This window comes from Tachypleus tridentatus, chromosome 8 (genome assembly GCF_004210375.1).
Source record: "Tachypleus tridentatus isolate NWPU-2018 chromosome 8, ASM421037v1, whole genome shotgun sequence".
Classification (NCBI taxonomy): Eukaryota; Metazoa; Arthropoda; class Merostomata; order Xiphosura; family Limulidae; genus Tachypleus; species Tachypleus tridentatus.
This window is the reverse complement of record NC_134832.1, coordinates 142,341,507-142,357,027: the sequence shown is the minus strand read 5'-3', so window position 1 is coordinate 142,357,027 and position 15,521 is coordinate 142,341,507. Positions and strand designations below refer to the sequence as shown.

At 33.0% G+C, this 15,521-nt stretch overlaps 1 protein-coding gene across 3 annotated transcripts; it reads right to left on the bottom strand.

Moving 5' to 3' along the window:
* Nucleotides 1-251: 251 nt before the first annotated feature.
* On the bottom strand, nt 252-10,701 carry LOC143223634 (uncharacterized). 3 transcript variants are annotated; one of them, XM_076451834.1, is made up of 3 exons: nt 10,554-10,665; nt 4,799-5,004; nt 252-2,604 (listed from the first exon to the last, which is right to left on the bottom strand). In XM_076451834.1, the coding sequence occupies exon 3, from the start codon at nt 2,256-2,258 to the stop codon at nt 1,887-1,889; it is 372 nt and encodes a 123-aa protein (XP_076307949.1). In that variant the 5' UTR covers nt 2,259-2,604; nt 4,799-5,004; nt 10,554-10,665; the 3' UTR covers nt 252-1,886. The 3 variants fall into 3 exon arrangements, with proteins under 3 accessions (XP_076307949.1, XP_076307948.1, XP_076307951.1); XM_076451833.1 differs by lacking the exon at nt 4,799-5,004 and having other exon boundaries at nt 10,554-10,701; XM_076451836.1 differs by lacking the exon at nt 4,799-5,004 and having other exon boundaries at nt 252-2,259; nt 10,554-10,671.
* Nucleotides 10,702-15,521: the final 4,820 nt, after the last annotated feature.

The window sequence follows — 15,521 nt, the reverse complement described above, 5'->3', positions numbered from 1 at the left end:
AGAGTAAGATAAACTGTCATTAATCATGAATTTACCTAACTTCCGTCCTAGGAACGGGTATCTAGCTAATTTCATACACATTTTTAATAACAAGCCTATTCCCGTCACAACTTAAAGTGCTTGCGTCATGGGATATAATTTCAGAACATGAAACTTTTTTTTACATTTTCTGATACTTATATCGTGGATATATTAAACCGGATCTGTATTAATTAAATCAAGATAGAAATGAAATATTTGGACACAACAGGGAAGGTTTTTCACAAGTTTTACCATAATACTAATACACTTTGAGGCATGTAATAATACATTTGCAGTTTTCAGATGAATAAGCTAATTGCCATCTGCACCTTCGCAAATACTTCGTTTAACAAGAAATTTAAAACGTGGAAAGCAGGTGACGAAACAAAAAAATAAACAGCCTCAATAAATATGTGAACATTTTGTTAACATACAAGCAAAAATGTCATAAAAGCTGTAACATTATAATTTTAAGTAAACAAGTTACGATGTGTGTGGGAAAAGGAGAGAGAATTCATCCTCAAGTTAATGAATGTTTTTAGCAGTTTTGGATCACATAAGGTCCTTTTATTTGAGATATTTATTATAGTTTACTTTGAAGTACACAGTTCAAAACATACCGACTTGTAACATTTCTTGCAAAACGGAAAGAAATCTATTTAACAAGATTTGACTGGTTTAGTTAACACTCCTACGAAAAGACGTTTCTACTCCTGATTTCTCCAAGCCCGTTCCCCTGGCTGTGGTTTCGCTCGATAGTAGATAGGGACAGTGGGAATCTCGTTAATCCATTCATTAATGGATTTAAATGGCAATTTCATTTAAATACAAAATTATTAGCCTAATATTAATAACCTTTCAAGTTGCTCTGAGGCCTATTACGCCCCACTTTTCGACAGATAACACTGAAAAGCTGAGGGTAACAGGTTTCCACTAATAAAACAAACGTTTCTTTCCTGCTCCAACTTTTATGTGATATAAAACTCAAAAACAAATATCACAGTCACCACACATAAAAATACCAGTATTGTCGTTTGAAACTTAACGTATTTTATGACATACATACGTATATAAAAAAATAAAACATCTCACACTGGCCTGTTTCATCTTAGTGTTGTTTTTATAATAATCATACAGCTATTTATGAATGTTTAACAACTTTTTATAACCACACCAGCAATGCTGATGAATCAGTCCTAACTAACACATTAGCTGAACTTAATGTACAATATAAGGGCAGCAAGGGACATACCGATAATGAAGGTCATCCCATCTACAAAATAATAGCATTCAGAGCCAGTCCTCATTAAAATATTTATCAAATCTTTCCTTAAACCTCTTAAATTTATTCCATCCTTTTGTTTTTCAGAAAAAAACGATTATATCTGTGCCCACAAGTCTTGTCATTGTCACCATTAAGTACAAAAACAAAATGATGATACATCTGCACTACCAATTCCCTTACCAATCTTAAATGTCTCAATCAGGTTCCATCTAATTTCAGATTACTTCACTTTTTTTGATTGAAAATGTTTAGAGCAGAACTATATAAAAACAGTGCACTTCAGTTCCATTACAGTAAAAGCTTATTCTAGAAACAAAATTTGGATTGAAGTAAAATTTCATCACTATGATGACAATTTCTGAAATGAGCTATCTGGACACTAGGTGGTTCTTGTGATTAGTTGGCTTTAGAATAAGTTTATTAATGTTAACCCAGATTAATAACAGTATACTCTTGAATAACACAGTGTAACGTATAAAGGCCAGTGTAACACGAGTGAAAATAACTTCAAAAGTTTTATTTTAGACATTATTTATATTCAAGAAAAAAAAAGGTGAATATGTAACATCCTCTAAGATTTTCATGAGTTCATCCAAGGATTTGCAGTTGATACTAGGGGTGGTTCGTCCATGTGCAATTTACTAATTTGCTGGGACACAGTATCAATTTCTGTCTTTTCTTCTTCTCTACTACAGTTATTAGACATCTCATCTTTTTTTAAATCATCTAAAGATCGGGACCGTGGGATGACAGCACCATCATTGGAACCTTTTACTGGACTTCCAGGATTTGACTTGTTGGCACTTTCACACTCAGGAAGAACTAAGGTTACATTTGAAGGTAAAGAGTTGTCTGCTGTCCAGCACTGTCTAAGTGAAGCCTCTAGAGCTGGCCGCCAAGGGAAGTCATACGGTCTATAGAAATGATGACGTCGTAGTCTCACCATTTTCATTCTGAGCAAATAATGGGAAGAAATTGTACAACTTTGTGATGTGCCTTACAATGTTTAACCTAAACTATTATTCCATTATTATGTTGAGCAAAAAGCACACCAGCTTGTTTATTTGATGATCCATAACATAAAATAAAATATTGGCCATATAGTTTGAGCTGACATGAAGTGTGAGCAATTATGGATGATAATAAGAATTCCAAGCATGAACTTCTCTTTGACCCTCAGTATAAATGTTTAACATCTTTAGCCAATGAGAATGAATATTAAGATTTAGTAGATCTTTGGATGTGGAGTCCAACTTCATAGTTGATGGGCAGCAGCGACATGAAACTCCACTGAAACACTACAAGAAACAAGAGGTCTGAATCATTTCTACAAAATAAACTTAACTGGAAAATGTGCTGCAAAAATATTAGTGTTGAAAAAGAAACAATGACTTAATTTTCCATTGTCGAAATAGCCCAACAATAACAACAATCTCAATGTTTTACACACACACACAGAATGGATATTCTAGTGTTATGACTTAGTAATTATAATGTATTGCTATTCAAATATATGAAACATGATTAACTGTTGGTCTCTTAATCAATCACATTTAACTAATCCATTATTTTCACATTGACGTGAACAGCTGGAATAAATGGAAACACTAATTTCAATTAGCTGATTATTTTCCTGAGATTAACTGAATTGAGAATAATTTACTTTAGATGACATTACTGGTTAAATCTGATTAATAAGCTTGATTTCTCAGTTCTAAACAGATTGTTTGATGGTGGGACTATAATTTGGTTTATATCTACACAGATGTAGTCAATTACAGCAATATGTTTACAATAATTGTATAGTAATTTGGTTGTATGGTGTCAGTTATAATTTCTCAATTACAATATTTTAGCTGTTCCATTGCAAGTAATACTACACAATTATAACACTTTCATTGTTCCAGTGTCAAGTAATACTACACAATTATAATACTTTCATTGTTCTAGTGTCAAGTGATACTACACAATTATAACACTTTCACTGTTCTAGTGTCAAGTGATACTACACAATTATAACACTTTCATTGTTCTAGTGTCAAGTGATACTACACAATTATAACACTTTTATTGTTCTAGTGCCAAGTGATACTACACAATTATAACACTTTCATTGTTCTAGTGTCAAGTGATACTACACAATTATAACACTTTCATTGTTCTAGTGCCAAGTGATACTACACAATTATAACACTTTCACTGCTCTAGTGTCAAGTGATACTACACAATTATAAACATTTACTGTTCTAGTGTCAAGTGATACTACACAATTGTAACACTTTCATTGTTCTAGTGTCAAGTGATACTACACAATTATAACACTTTCACTGTTCTAGTGTCAAGTGATACTACACAATTATAACACTTTCACTGTTCTAGTGTCAAGTGATACTACACAATTATAAAAATTTCATTGTTCCAGTGTCAAGTGATACTACACAATTATAACACTTTCATTGTTCCAGTGTCAAGTGATACCACACAATTATAACACTTTCATTGTTCTAGTGCCAAGTGATACTACACAATTATAACACTTTCATTGTTCTAGTGTCAAGTGATACTACACAATTATAACACTTTCACTGTTCTAGTGTCAAGTGATACTACACAATTATAAAAATTTACTGTTCTAGTGTCAAGTGATACTACACAATTATAACACTTTCATTGTTCCAGTGTCAAGTAATACTACACAATTATAATACTTTCATTGTTCTAGTGTCAAGTGATACTACACAATTATAACACTTTCACTGTTCTAGTGTCAAGTGATACTACACAATTATAACACTTTCATTGTTCTAGTGTCAAGTGATACTACACAATTATAACACTTTCATTGTTCTAGTGTCAAGTGATACTACACAATTATAACACTTTCACTGTTCTAGTGTCAAGTGATACTACACAATTATAACACTTTCACTGTTCCAGTGTCATGTGATACTACACAATAACAAAATTTATAATTTTCATATACTGAAAGTGTATTTACAATAGATCCTTACTTCACTTCACATAAATAGCTATTCTTTTTCAGTGCTATCCTCTATATGGAATTTTTTTAGCATGCCATATGCCTTGAAACTCCCTCTCATATGGAATTGACTAATTTCAAAACATCTCACATGGACATTCTTTGTCATGCAGAAACAGCCTAATCAAATGTGATCAAAGATGACATTAAAACAGGGTAGACCCAAGAAGTGGCTGAGGTGGGACAAATCAATCTGAAACCCAATCAGCATTGAGCACACAAAATGAGTGAAATAAAACTTATGGGTAAGACAGGTGAAGAACATATAATAAAGACAATAATATCGCAGAAAAAAACAAAACAACTAAAAAAACTTTAATATAGTATTGCAGATATTCCATGTGATACTAAATGTAGAGTTGCAGCCCTCCAAAGAAATGAACTGGTGGAGAAAAAGAACGGACTCTAAGACACTATTAGAAGAGAACGGTAAACAAACAGTAGTGTCCCACCCTAGAAGATCTGGATTTTCTTCTCTACAGGACATCAGAAGCCAGTAAGACGAGCTACATGGCATAGTCACCCTATCTCTAGTGTTGATTGTTGCTTTTCAGCTATCAAGAGTGTCCCAAAGTTGAAAATAGGTGAATATCCAAAACCTGGATTTCTTATTTTCATTCACTGTCATCTTTCTTCAACAGGCTAATTCTAGCTGAAACTATAATTTTATCATTAGTTAACAGAGTGAAACAGTCTCTAAAGTCTTTTAATACCTATTTTTTTATTATTTTATGCAAAATTGAAAGAAAAAATTATAATTCTAAGGGAGTTAGCTTTCTTAAAAAATGTAATCTTCATTTAGAAAGCTTAAGTACAAGTTGAAACAGGAATTAGAAGCCAATAATAAATGAATGTTAGATGAATGTACTATATAGAATACTCAATGCTTTGTACACTAATTGGTCTCCTTAAGGAGCTATTCTCTGTATACTATATGAAGTGTAAGAGTAAGAAAAAAATATACAGGCAATAAGTAATTGATCATGAAAAGTTACCTGACATAGTTACACTACCTCTGGTTAATATGTCATTTTTCAGCTATTTAGAGCATCCCAAAGTTGAAACTAGCAAATAGCCAAAATAGATATTTCTCATTTTTATTCATTGTCATCTTTCTTCAACAAGTCTAGCATCCTTCTAGCCTTAACAACAACAATAATGTTATTATCATTTGATAGAGCAAAACTATCTTCATGATCTTTGACTACCTGTTTTATTATTATTCTGCACAAAATCGATCAAGCTTTAGACCACACCTCATGACCTTGTAATTAATGTACACTATCTCATAAAAAGGTAAACAGGTAATTATTAGGAAAAAACTTTATTGCTAAATAAATTGGTTACATAGGACTGGCTGTTGAACTTGAAAAAAATGAACCAAACAAGAAAGACATGGAAGTGGATATACTGCTTGATCACACAGCAGACTAAACTGTCTCAACTTTACATGGAGAATAATATTCCTAAAATCAACTAAAGTAAAGGTATAATGATGATTGCTGAGATTATATTCAAACATCAAGCTTCTGTTAGCCAGTAATGTAAGGATTTTATTCTCTTGGTAAAGTTCAGACAGTTTAGTCTGTTATGTAATTATTAGCTGGATCAAGCGATATGTCCACTTTTATCTCTGTGTTGTTTGGTTCCATTTTTCAAGTTCAGAAGTCAGTCCTATATAGCTTTTATATTCAGTGATGAATTTTTTCTAATACTTGTTAATATTAATTTCTGATAGAAGATATATGAATCAGAATTAAAAATCAACCCATTAATTAAATATACTCTTATTGGGTTTTCACTTAACTATAAACATGCATTAGTAATAATTCTGCAAAAGTTGGTGTTGGGTAAAGGGCCAGCTAAATTCAAGAACTTAAAATGTCCATACAGGCATTAGTAACAGGAAATGTAAATTTTAGCCTTGATGATAAGAAGGCAGAAAAGCCTTTTTACCACAACTAGTGTGTATTTCAAGTTAATTCCAAACTAAAATATGATGGTAAAATAATTTTTATTTGTTTTTGAATTTTGTGCAAGGTTATGCGAGGGCTATTTGTGCTAGTCATTTCTAATTTAGCAGTGTAAGACCAGAGGGAAGGCAGCTAGTCACCACCACCAACGGCCAACACTTAGGCTACTCTTTTACCAGTGAATACGAATGAATACATCCAAAAAATGAAGAACATTCTATCAGACACAAACAAATTTAAACCAATACACACAAATCCAACAAAGACACACAAGACGCAACAAAACAAAAAAATAATAAAGGGATTGACATCACAACATATAATGCTCTCACACCTGATAAGGTGTGCAAATTTGGTGGGACGGGGATTTGAACCTGCAACTTTCAGATTATGAGTTCAGTGCCTGGCCATGCTAGGCCTGAAAGTAGAATAAAAGCACTTGAAACTAGAGTCACAGAAATATAAGTGTCAATTAGTTGAGTAATTCACATCAGAGAACAGAAAACAATAATAGGTATGCCACTAATGATCCAATAATTGTTTTACAACTTTGCCATTGCAGCCACATTACATTTATATTTACAATAAATAGAAGGCCAGTGATAATGCTCAAACCTTCATACGTGAGATTAACAGTAACATACCATGTTCTGTGAATAGTGATTATCTACTTGAAATAAACATTAGTGCATGTAATAAAACATGGTTATTTTAATGAATTGTACATTTTTTGAGACAAGCCTTTCACCCAGAGGCAGCAAATATGGGAAAAAATAGAAGAAAAGAAACACAGTGCATGATAGTTTGTTACAAGCATTATGAGCAGTCCAATGTACAAATATTACTCACTGCCACTTACATTTATATTAGGCATCAGATGGGTAATGGATGTGAAGGCTGATAATCCAAAACATTAGCAAGTTTCATAATGTACAGAAAAGCTATTGGAAAACTTAGTTTCAAATATTTGCAGTTGAAAACTTTTACTTACAAAGACAGTATTAGGTTTTCTTTATCACGATTTCTCTATAAAATATAACTTTATAGAGAATACTAACACTTATTCCATTTAAGAAATACCACCATGTCTCAAACCTCAAGGTGAAATTAATAAATACTAAATGTCACAAACCTCAAAAGGATGGGACATTCCTATCACTTTGGAGCTTTGATTTTCTGAAACCATAATTGTGTAGATGTCCAAACAAACACAAGGATAAGTAGGCATGACTTTTTTACTAAAGTAGCTTCATGATGAAGCTTAGAGTAGTATGAAATTTCTGGTACATTGAAAAATAACAGGGGTAAATAAGAGTGAAAGTTACAATTTTGATGAAGTTAAATCCATACAACACGATCATAAGTACTGAGTTCACTACAGGAAATAAAACTTATTCTTTATATGTTATTCTGTAACAGCTATCTTCAAACGAAAAGTCAGGCCAACTCACGTGAAGGCAGCTGATAAAAATTTATGGACGTTCAGAAATCAATGAAAGCATATTAATAACGTAAATGAAATAACTTATACATAAACTGAAGTGTCATATATTCCAACACATAACTTATTACACATTAACTTTGACATAAAGCAGAATGCAGAGCTTACATTTATCAGATGGTGGAAAGCAGAAAAGAAAAATGTAATAAAATGAACTGGACTAGGCAGCATCATTACCTGAACAAAATACAACTGTCTGTTCAATGATCATACAATAAGTTGACTCTATGATACAACAACAGCTTGAATGGAAAGCTGTTGGAAGAAGTTATTGTTAGTAGTATTAACAATGATAAAAATATGTTTATGAAGTGTAATAAAGCTGAAAATTGCATGTTAGAAATGTGTTAGTGGGTTACTTTTCATCAGACTGCTATTAACCTTTTCATAAAGTATTCCAGTGAAATACATTTGTATTTCATAGTAGAACATTTATAATTTACCCTTAAAACTAAGAACACTGAGACAACAACTACTGTATTACATATAACTGCATACATGTCTTTAGCAGAGAGTTCTGGAGTTCCTACTTTATATTAATCCTTTTGCACATTTCAATTTATACTGAAGGAAGTATGGGTGTAGTAATACTTACACAGGGTTATTAAAAGTGAACTATTTTAACCATAAATAAAACCAAAATTAAAGAGTAATAAATAGTTTTATTTCTTGCTTCTGAAGTTCATATATTATGCATAATTCCTCTTGAGATTCATAGTACAGGGTAGCCCGTAAGTCCCAACCCATCCATATGTTGTAATAAACATTATAATACTAATAAGTTGAAGGCAGCTGTTACTGCAGCATTTGGAACAATAACCCCTGCTATGTTGAGGAAAATGTCTCACAGAACATGGCATCGCATAATATTATGCAGCGAGAATGAGGGACAGCACACAGATATACTGGATACATAAGATATAGGGATAGGTAGGGACTTATGGGCCACCCTGTATGTGTACATTTTACTAATGTAATGACATAACAAACTGCAACATTAAACATTTCTCGTGTGAAGTCATTCGTGTCTAATGACTGACTGACAGATTACACACTGCTGTTTAATGGTGTGAGTAATTACAACAGGCAATCCCTTCAGATGGCCTTTGTTTCCCATGGGGGGCAGTAACATGATACATTTTCTTAAATGTATAAACAACTTTTGTCATATTCTTACCTGTGAATGTCCATACTATTTTTGTTAAGATATACCATGAGTCAGAGGAAAACAAGTCAAGAATCTGTTGTTTCACAAAAAGAAAGTATTACTCTTACATCAGGTTCAGCATGCTTAAACAATGAAGATTCTTGTTGGCATTTTTCTTTCTGGCATACACGCTTTATAAGAATTTCTAAAAATTTTGGCATCTCTCTAATCAAGCAAAGATATCTGGTAATATGTATTCTTGGAACAACGGTGACATTTAAAAGGAGATTTGTTTTTGTACTAACTCTTAATAAACAAATATTTTATGGTTATTTAAGCTAAACTATTTGCAAATTCACAGTTAAAACATTTGGGTAAAATAATGGTATACAGTCATTCTTCTTCTATGAAGAATATCATATTTTATGAATAGTGAATCAAAGTATTTAAACTACTATAATTTATTTAGAGCTCAGGCTGTAGATTAGGAATATAACAAACTTTAGTGAAAAACCCAGCATCTGAACTTCATGCTAATGCATCATTATGATTGTCAGATGTGTAGCTTTTCAGCAATTCCATCAGGCTTATCCAAGTGTATCAAAATTGCTGTGATGCAAAAACCCTCAAAGTTAGATAATGATACTTTTGTACCTTGCACTTACCTTATGATACAACAAAATGTTTTAAATTTATAATTTTTACAACAGGAAAATATATGCCACACTTTTTCAGTCTGTCTTCTAATGCTGGTAAATTATGAATAACAAATTGATTTGTTATGGTAGGTGTCTTAATACAATTCATTGTAAAGATTATAATAACTGTATAAGATAAAATAAAGTTTATAACTAAATAACTGACACCATATAAGGGAATGGAAAACATTCTCAGGCACAACCAAAATGATTGTTCCAAAGTCTTGAGTAAATATGGAGTTCACTGGATTATTGTTTAGCACAAAATTGAGAGTGCATGGTCTTTTATCATATGCTACAGTCAAAATATTGGTCCATGTACCTTTTTAAAATTTGAAACTTATTGCTATGGCACAACTGTACCAAACTGTTAAAAAGAAAGAAATAATCCAATCATCAAGTAATATATTACAGTCTTCAGTCTATATGTACTTGTTATGTATACATGATAGTCTTGAACATACTCTCTCACTCTGAATCAGACAACAGGCAAACATGGTAGATATTTTGTCTACACTACATACTATCACCGTCAGTAGCACCGTCTAAATCTATCTTTCATGAGATAAGTGTATTTGTTTTTCAAAAAATATACAAACTTGCTATAATTTACAAGTACAATCAATATAACATAAGTATTACTACTAGTTAATAACTTAGCAAGTTGTAATACTGATACTGCATACATTAACAGTTATGAGTACTAACGTCCACATATTAGTGCTAATAGCAACTGTACAAAAACTAGCTGCTAAAACCGTCACTGCTACAGTCAGTTACAAAATTGATTACATTTTCCTACAAAATCATATTAACGCACTGCTCCACAGTTGTAAATCACCTAATTTCTACGAATATAATACAAAAAATTATTAACGTAATACTTACGAAATTGCACAATTAACAGTTTTCTAATGCCTCTTAAACATTTTTACTTTAGTTTATTAGAGACTTCGTTGGTCGACATTATTAAAATTCAGTATACAAACTCCCCCATGTGCCCTCTCACAACGAAAATAACATGGAGTTAATAATCAGAAAATAGGTTTGAAAATCACCAAAATTGTAAATGTTATTTAGCAATATTCAAGTTGCGTAGCAGCTATGAGTGAGATTGAAAGTTCGTTAGTTTGTTGAATTTTGTTCAAGATTATTCATAAGCTATTTGCACTAACCGTCCCTAAGACTGGAGAGAAGGCAATTTGTTAATACCTCTCACCGTGAATGGTCAAGACTTCACTTTTCCTTGAACTTCGCATTATAATGAATGCTCCTATGGCTAAAAGGGTGAGGATGTTCAGTTATGACATTTGATACCACAACCTGCAGACCGTGGTTAGCATCCTAGCCAAGATCATATCAGGCCCTAAAAATAAATGATGTAGAAAAATTACCTGTTAATTATAACTAATGTGTTTCTCTCTTAAGGTCAATATGCAGGTTTTATTTTTTCTTCTTAAGCACAAATATATACAAAGAGCTATCTGTGTAGAATAAAGTGCAACACAGTGAAATTCTCTTATTTCAAGGGCCTGGCATGGCCTAGCACGTTAAGGCGTGCACTTCGTAATATGAGGGTCGCGGGTTCGCGCCCGAGTCGCGCCAAAACATGCTCGCCCTCCCAGCCGTGGGGGCGTTATAATGTGACGGTCAATCCCACTATTCGTTGGTAAAAGAGTAGCCCAAGAGTTGGCGGTGGGTGGTGATGACTAGCTGCCTTCCCTCTAGTCTTACACTACTAAATTAGGGACGGCTAGCACAGATAGCCCTCGAGTAGCTTTGTGCAAAATTCCAAAACAAACTCTTATTTCAAAGGGTCCTTACTAGAGTTCTTGAATGAATGTTCAAGAATACGACCATCATAGCGCCTTCCTCTGAACTTTATTTTGTTCTCATGCCACGATAAGACTCCTTATTTTGTTCTATTAGGTTATTTTAAATTGTAGTAAACATAATTAAGAATTTTTGCATTTAGTGGCGTTGATCGAGTTACTTATTTTATGAGATCGCAATTATGTATTATTTTTACCTTGCAGTGCTTTGCGCAATATATATATATATAATTCTATTGAATTCTAATTGAAATTTTTCTTTACTGCAATTAGGCAATTTTATTTTCAATCTTACCCAAACTGAAATGTTTAAATGTTTTTTTTTATTATTATTCGCTGTAAATATTCCACCTACCATTTACTTCGAATAGGATATTCTTAATTCTAAAATTCATACACCATTTTTATTCACAAATAGTGCAAATTTTAGATTTGGGTTCTATGTTTCTAGCTTTCCAGCCCCGACATGCGTTCAGGCAAGGGTAATTAAGAATCTAACTTATAACATTTAGAACTTAACTCGTAATATACTTGATACTGTCAGGGAAAGGAATGTTGAAAACAGTGACAAGGTTTTTACTTATGTGACGGATTTACTATTATATATTTATTCTAATAACAATGTTTGCTTTGGTTACATATATGTATATATTTAAAATGCATGCAACTTCTACTGTTAAATGTATATAACAAACTTTCCGTTTATTCTCCAAATTTATAGAAGAGTATTGAGTATAAGAATAAACAATATACGTTCTACTAAAGCACTAGTGTATTGTTGGGAAAAACTGAAATTTCTACTTCGTGAAGCTCCATAATTACAGCATTGAAAAAACACAAAACAAAGACAATTGTACGTTTCATAAAAACTTCATTTATTCACAACAATGATTTCGCCAATAAAAGCATCAGTCCGTACCTGATGATGGACTTCACTGGCGAACCCATAGTCGTGAATAAATGATGCTTTTTGTGAAGCGTACAATTGTCTTTGTTTTTCTTCAATTCTGTAGACAAGTTTCAACATCTTTACTGAGTTCACGGAAACAGTGAAGTTTTACGAAAAGAGAAAAATAATCAGGGAAACGTTTTTCTTGTCTTTTGTTTTTTTTCAAACACCACAAGAGCATTAAAGGACATTGTCCTATAAATGAGAAACCGTTAGGTGAACGACAGATGGCAGCACAAATTCTTTCGATAACACAAAGTTTGCGTTCAAAACTTTTCAAGTTAAAATTTGAAGAATAAATCATATTTAAAAAATATATATAAATATGAACACAGTAAAGAGTCGTTAGAGAAGTCAAAATAAGCCTTAATTTTCAGTTGCAGATACGTCTGTGGAAAAAAAGAACGATTTTGATGCAAACAATATTTATTATAAAACTTAAACGCTATTTTGCTTCTGATAAACAAGGTAGGTGATATATCTCAGATTCCTTAAGTAACGTTTGTTGATACTGTGAAGAAATATATTTGAAAATTTTACGAAAAAATACAGTTAAGATCCACCAGGATATATTTTCTTACTCTTGTTATTTAGAGGCAAAAGTATTTTGCCATAAACATTCAGTCCAAAAATTCACTGGATAGGAAAAATTCAGATAGGAAACTAGCTATGACTCATCGGAATGTACATTATCATGAAATCAGTCCTACCAATCAGTCTATACAGTATGAAAGTTTGGTTTGATATCCGCGCAAAGCTACTCGAAAGCTATCTGGGCTAGCCGTCCCTAATTTAGTAGTGTAAGGCTAGAGGGAAAATAGCTAATCATCACCACCCATCTCCAACTCTTGGGATACTCTTTTACTCACGAATAGTGGGATTGACCATTACATTATAACGCCCCCGGCTGAAAGGGCGAGCATGTTTGGTGCGACGGGGATTCGAACCTTAGATTACGAGTCGGGTGCCTTAATCACCTGGCAATGTCGGGCCAGTATGAAAGTAAATAGCCCCAAGACTTCAAATTATTTTAGGCAGGATTAGAGTAAATTATTTTATGATGCTTTTATTTTCCCTTATTATTAGCTATATTCTTGTATATACTAGCAATACCAAGCATGGGGCGTGTGTATACCCGATTGGATTTTATTACTCATCAGGATTCCCACCAGCTTATCCTCAAATTTAAAATATTTTAGGCAGGATTATAATATATTAATCTATTAAACCGCAGGCGTAGTCATATAAACTAATTTTTAAAAATTGCCCACCAATGGCACATCATTATGTCTGCAGACTTACAGCGTTAGAAACCGGATTTCGATACTCATGGTTGGCAGAGCAAACCAATCATTGTGTAGATTTGTGCTTAATATCAAACAAACATACAATCGAAAGGATTTGATCTTCTGAGTACAAATATGTAATTATATCTCAAATAGTTCACGAAACTGTCGGCTAAAAGTTTGTACTTGAAAAACTGCCACGACTAAAAACCATCAAACACTTTGATGACAAATTCTACAGTTTGGTAAAACTGTAGAAACGATTGAAACAGTTTTGTTTGTTTGTCTTTTCTGAAAATAAAAATAGAGATTGGATTATCTGTTATGTCCACCACGTGGAATTGAATGCCGTATTTTAGTGTTGTAAATCCGAAAACTTATTGCTGTTTCCCTGGAAAACCTGATAATATTTGAAGAATTGTTAAGTCAAAGGTAAGTAGAGAAAACTTGACTTGAAGGATGTGGTTTCTGAAAACAAAACAAGAAAAAAGATTTTAATTCAAAACTGATGAACTAAGCAAGTGTAACAAAAGACTGAACTGGACTAGCAGAAAAACAGACAAACAAACAAACCAGTAAACAGCATAGATGTATCCCTGTACATCAATAGGCAATTCATTTTCATCTGATTAGAGGAACTCTTGTAACACAAAAGCGCTCATTTACGCAACAAAGAAGAAACTAAAATAAAGGACAAACAGGAGACATGGAATATGAAACACGCTAGAAAACAAATCATCTTCAGATAAAGAATAAACATGATATATGTCTTGATGATATAGTCATCACCCAGTCTGCTTCTAGAGAAACAACGAGAATCAGGACTACTTGGTCAGAATGCAGTCCAATCTCACTTTGCTATCCACTTGGCCAAAGACTCGTCAAGAGGATTTGAAACTTCAAGAATAGATAGTGATATTTTGTCTTTTTGACAGTCCATCTGTGGGGAGAGCAAGCTTGAAATTATCTCAGAAGATGCTACTTAGAGTCCCATCTGTTAACACAGCTGTTGCAGTTCTTCGACTCACTAGATTAAGACAAGAGTGTTCCAAGTCCAAATTAACTGTGTAAGATCAATTCTTAGAATATCTGCATTTATTTACAGTAGTAGTAGAATATGTGCTCGTCAGATGGTGTGCTTCGTGCAAGATCCGCTGGAGGAAAAGGAGTAATACTAATTAAGCACTGTTTCGATTATTACTGAGGTATTTACTTCTGTGAACTACGATCTACGAAGGCACCAATCCGCAACAATAACTAATATCATTATCTGTTTTCTTGGAAAAGTTACGACTTGCAAGATTGTATCATGACTGATCTTAGACATTGAACAAATGAAAGATATCTCCGTTTGAGAACCTATTGAAAGTTTAGGCTTCAACCCAAATACTAATCTTTCATCTCATGTTCCAAGCAGGACAACCATTAGTAATTGGTATGGAGGAATGAGTAAACTAACCAGGAGGTACGAGAACACTAGTCGGTTTTTACTCAACTTGTTACAATGACACTAGCCGGTTTTTACTCAACTTGTTACAGTGACACTAGTTGGTTTTTACTCAACTTGTTACAATGACACTAGTCGGTTTTTACTCAACTTGTTACAATGACACTAGTCGGTGTTTACTCAACTTGTTACAGTGACACTAGTCGGTTTCTACTCAACTCGTTACAATGACACTAGTCGGTTTTTACTCAACTCGTTACAATGACACTAGTCGGTTTTTACTCAACTCGTTACAATGACACTAGTCGGCTTTTACTCAACTTGTTACAGTGACACTAGTCG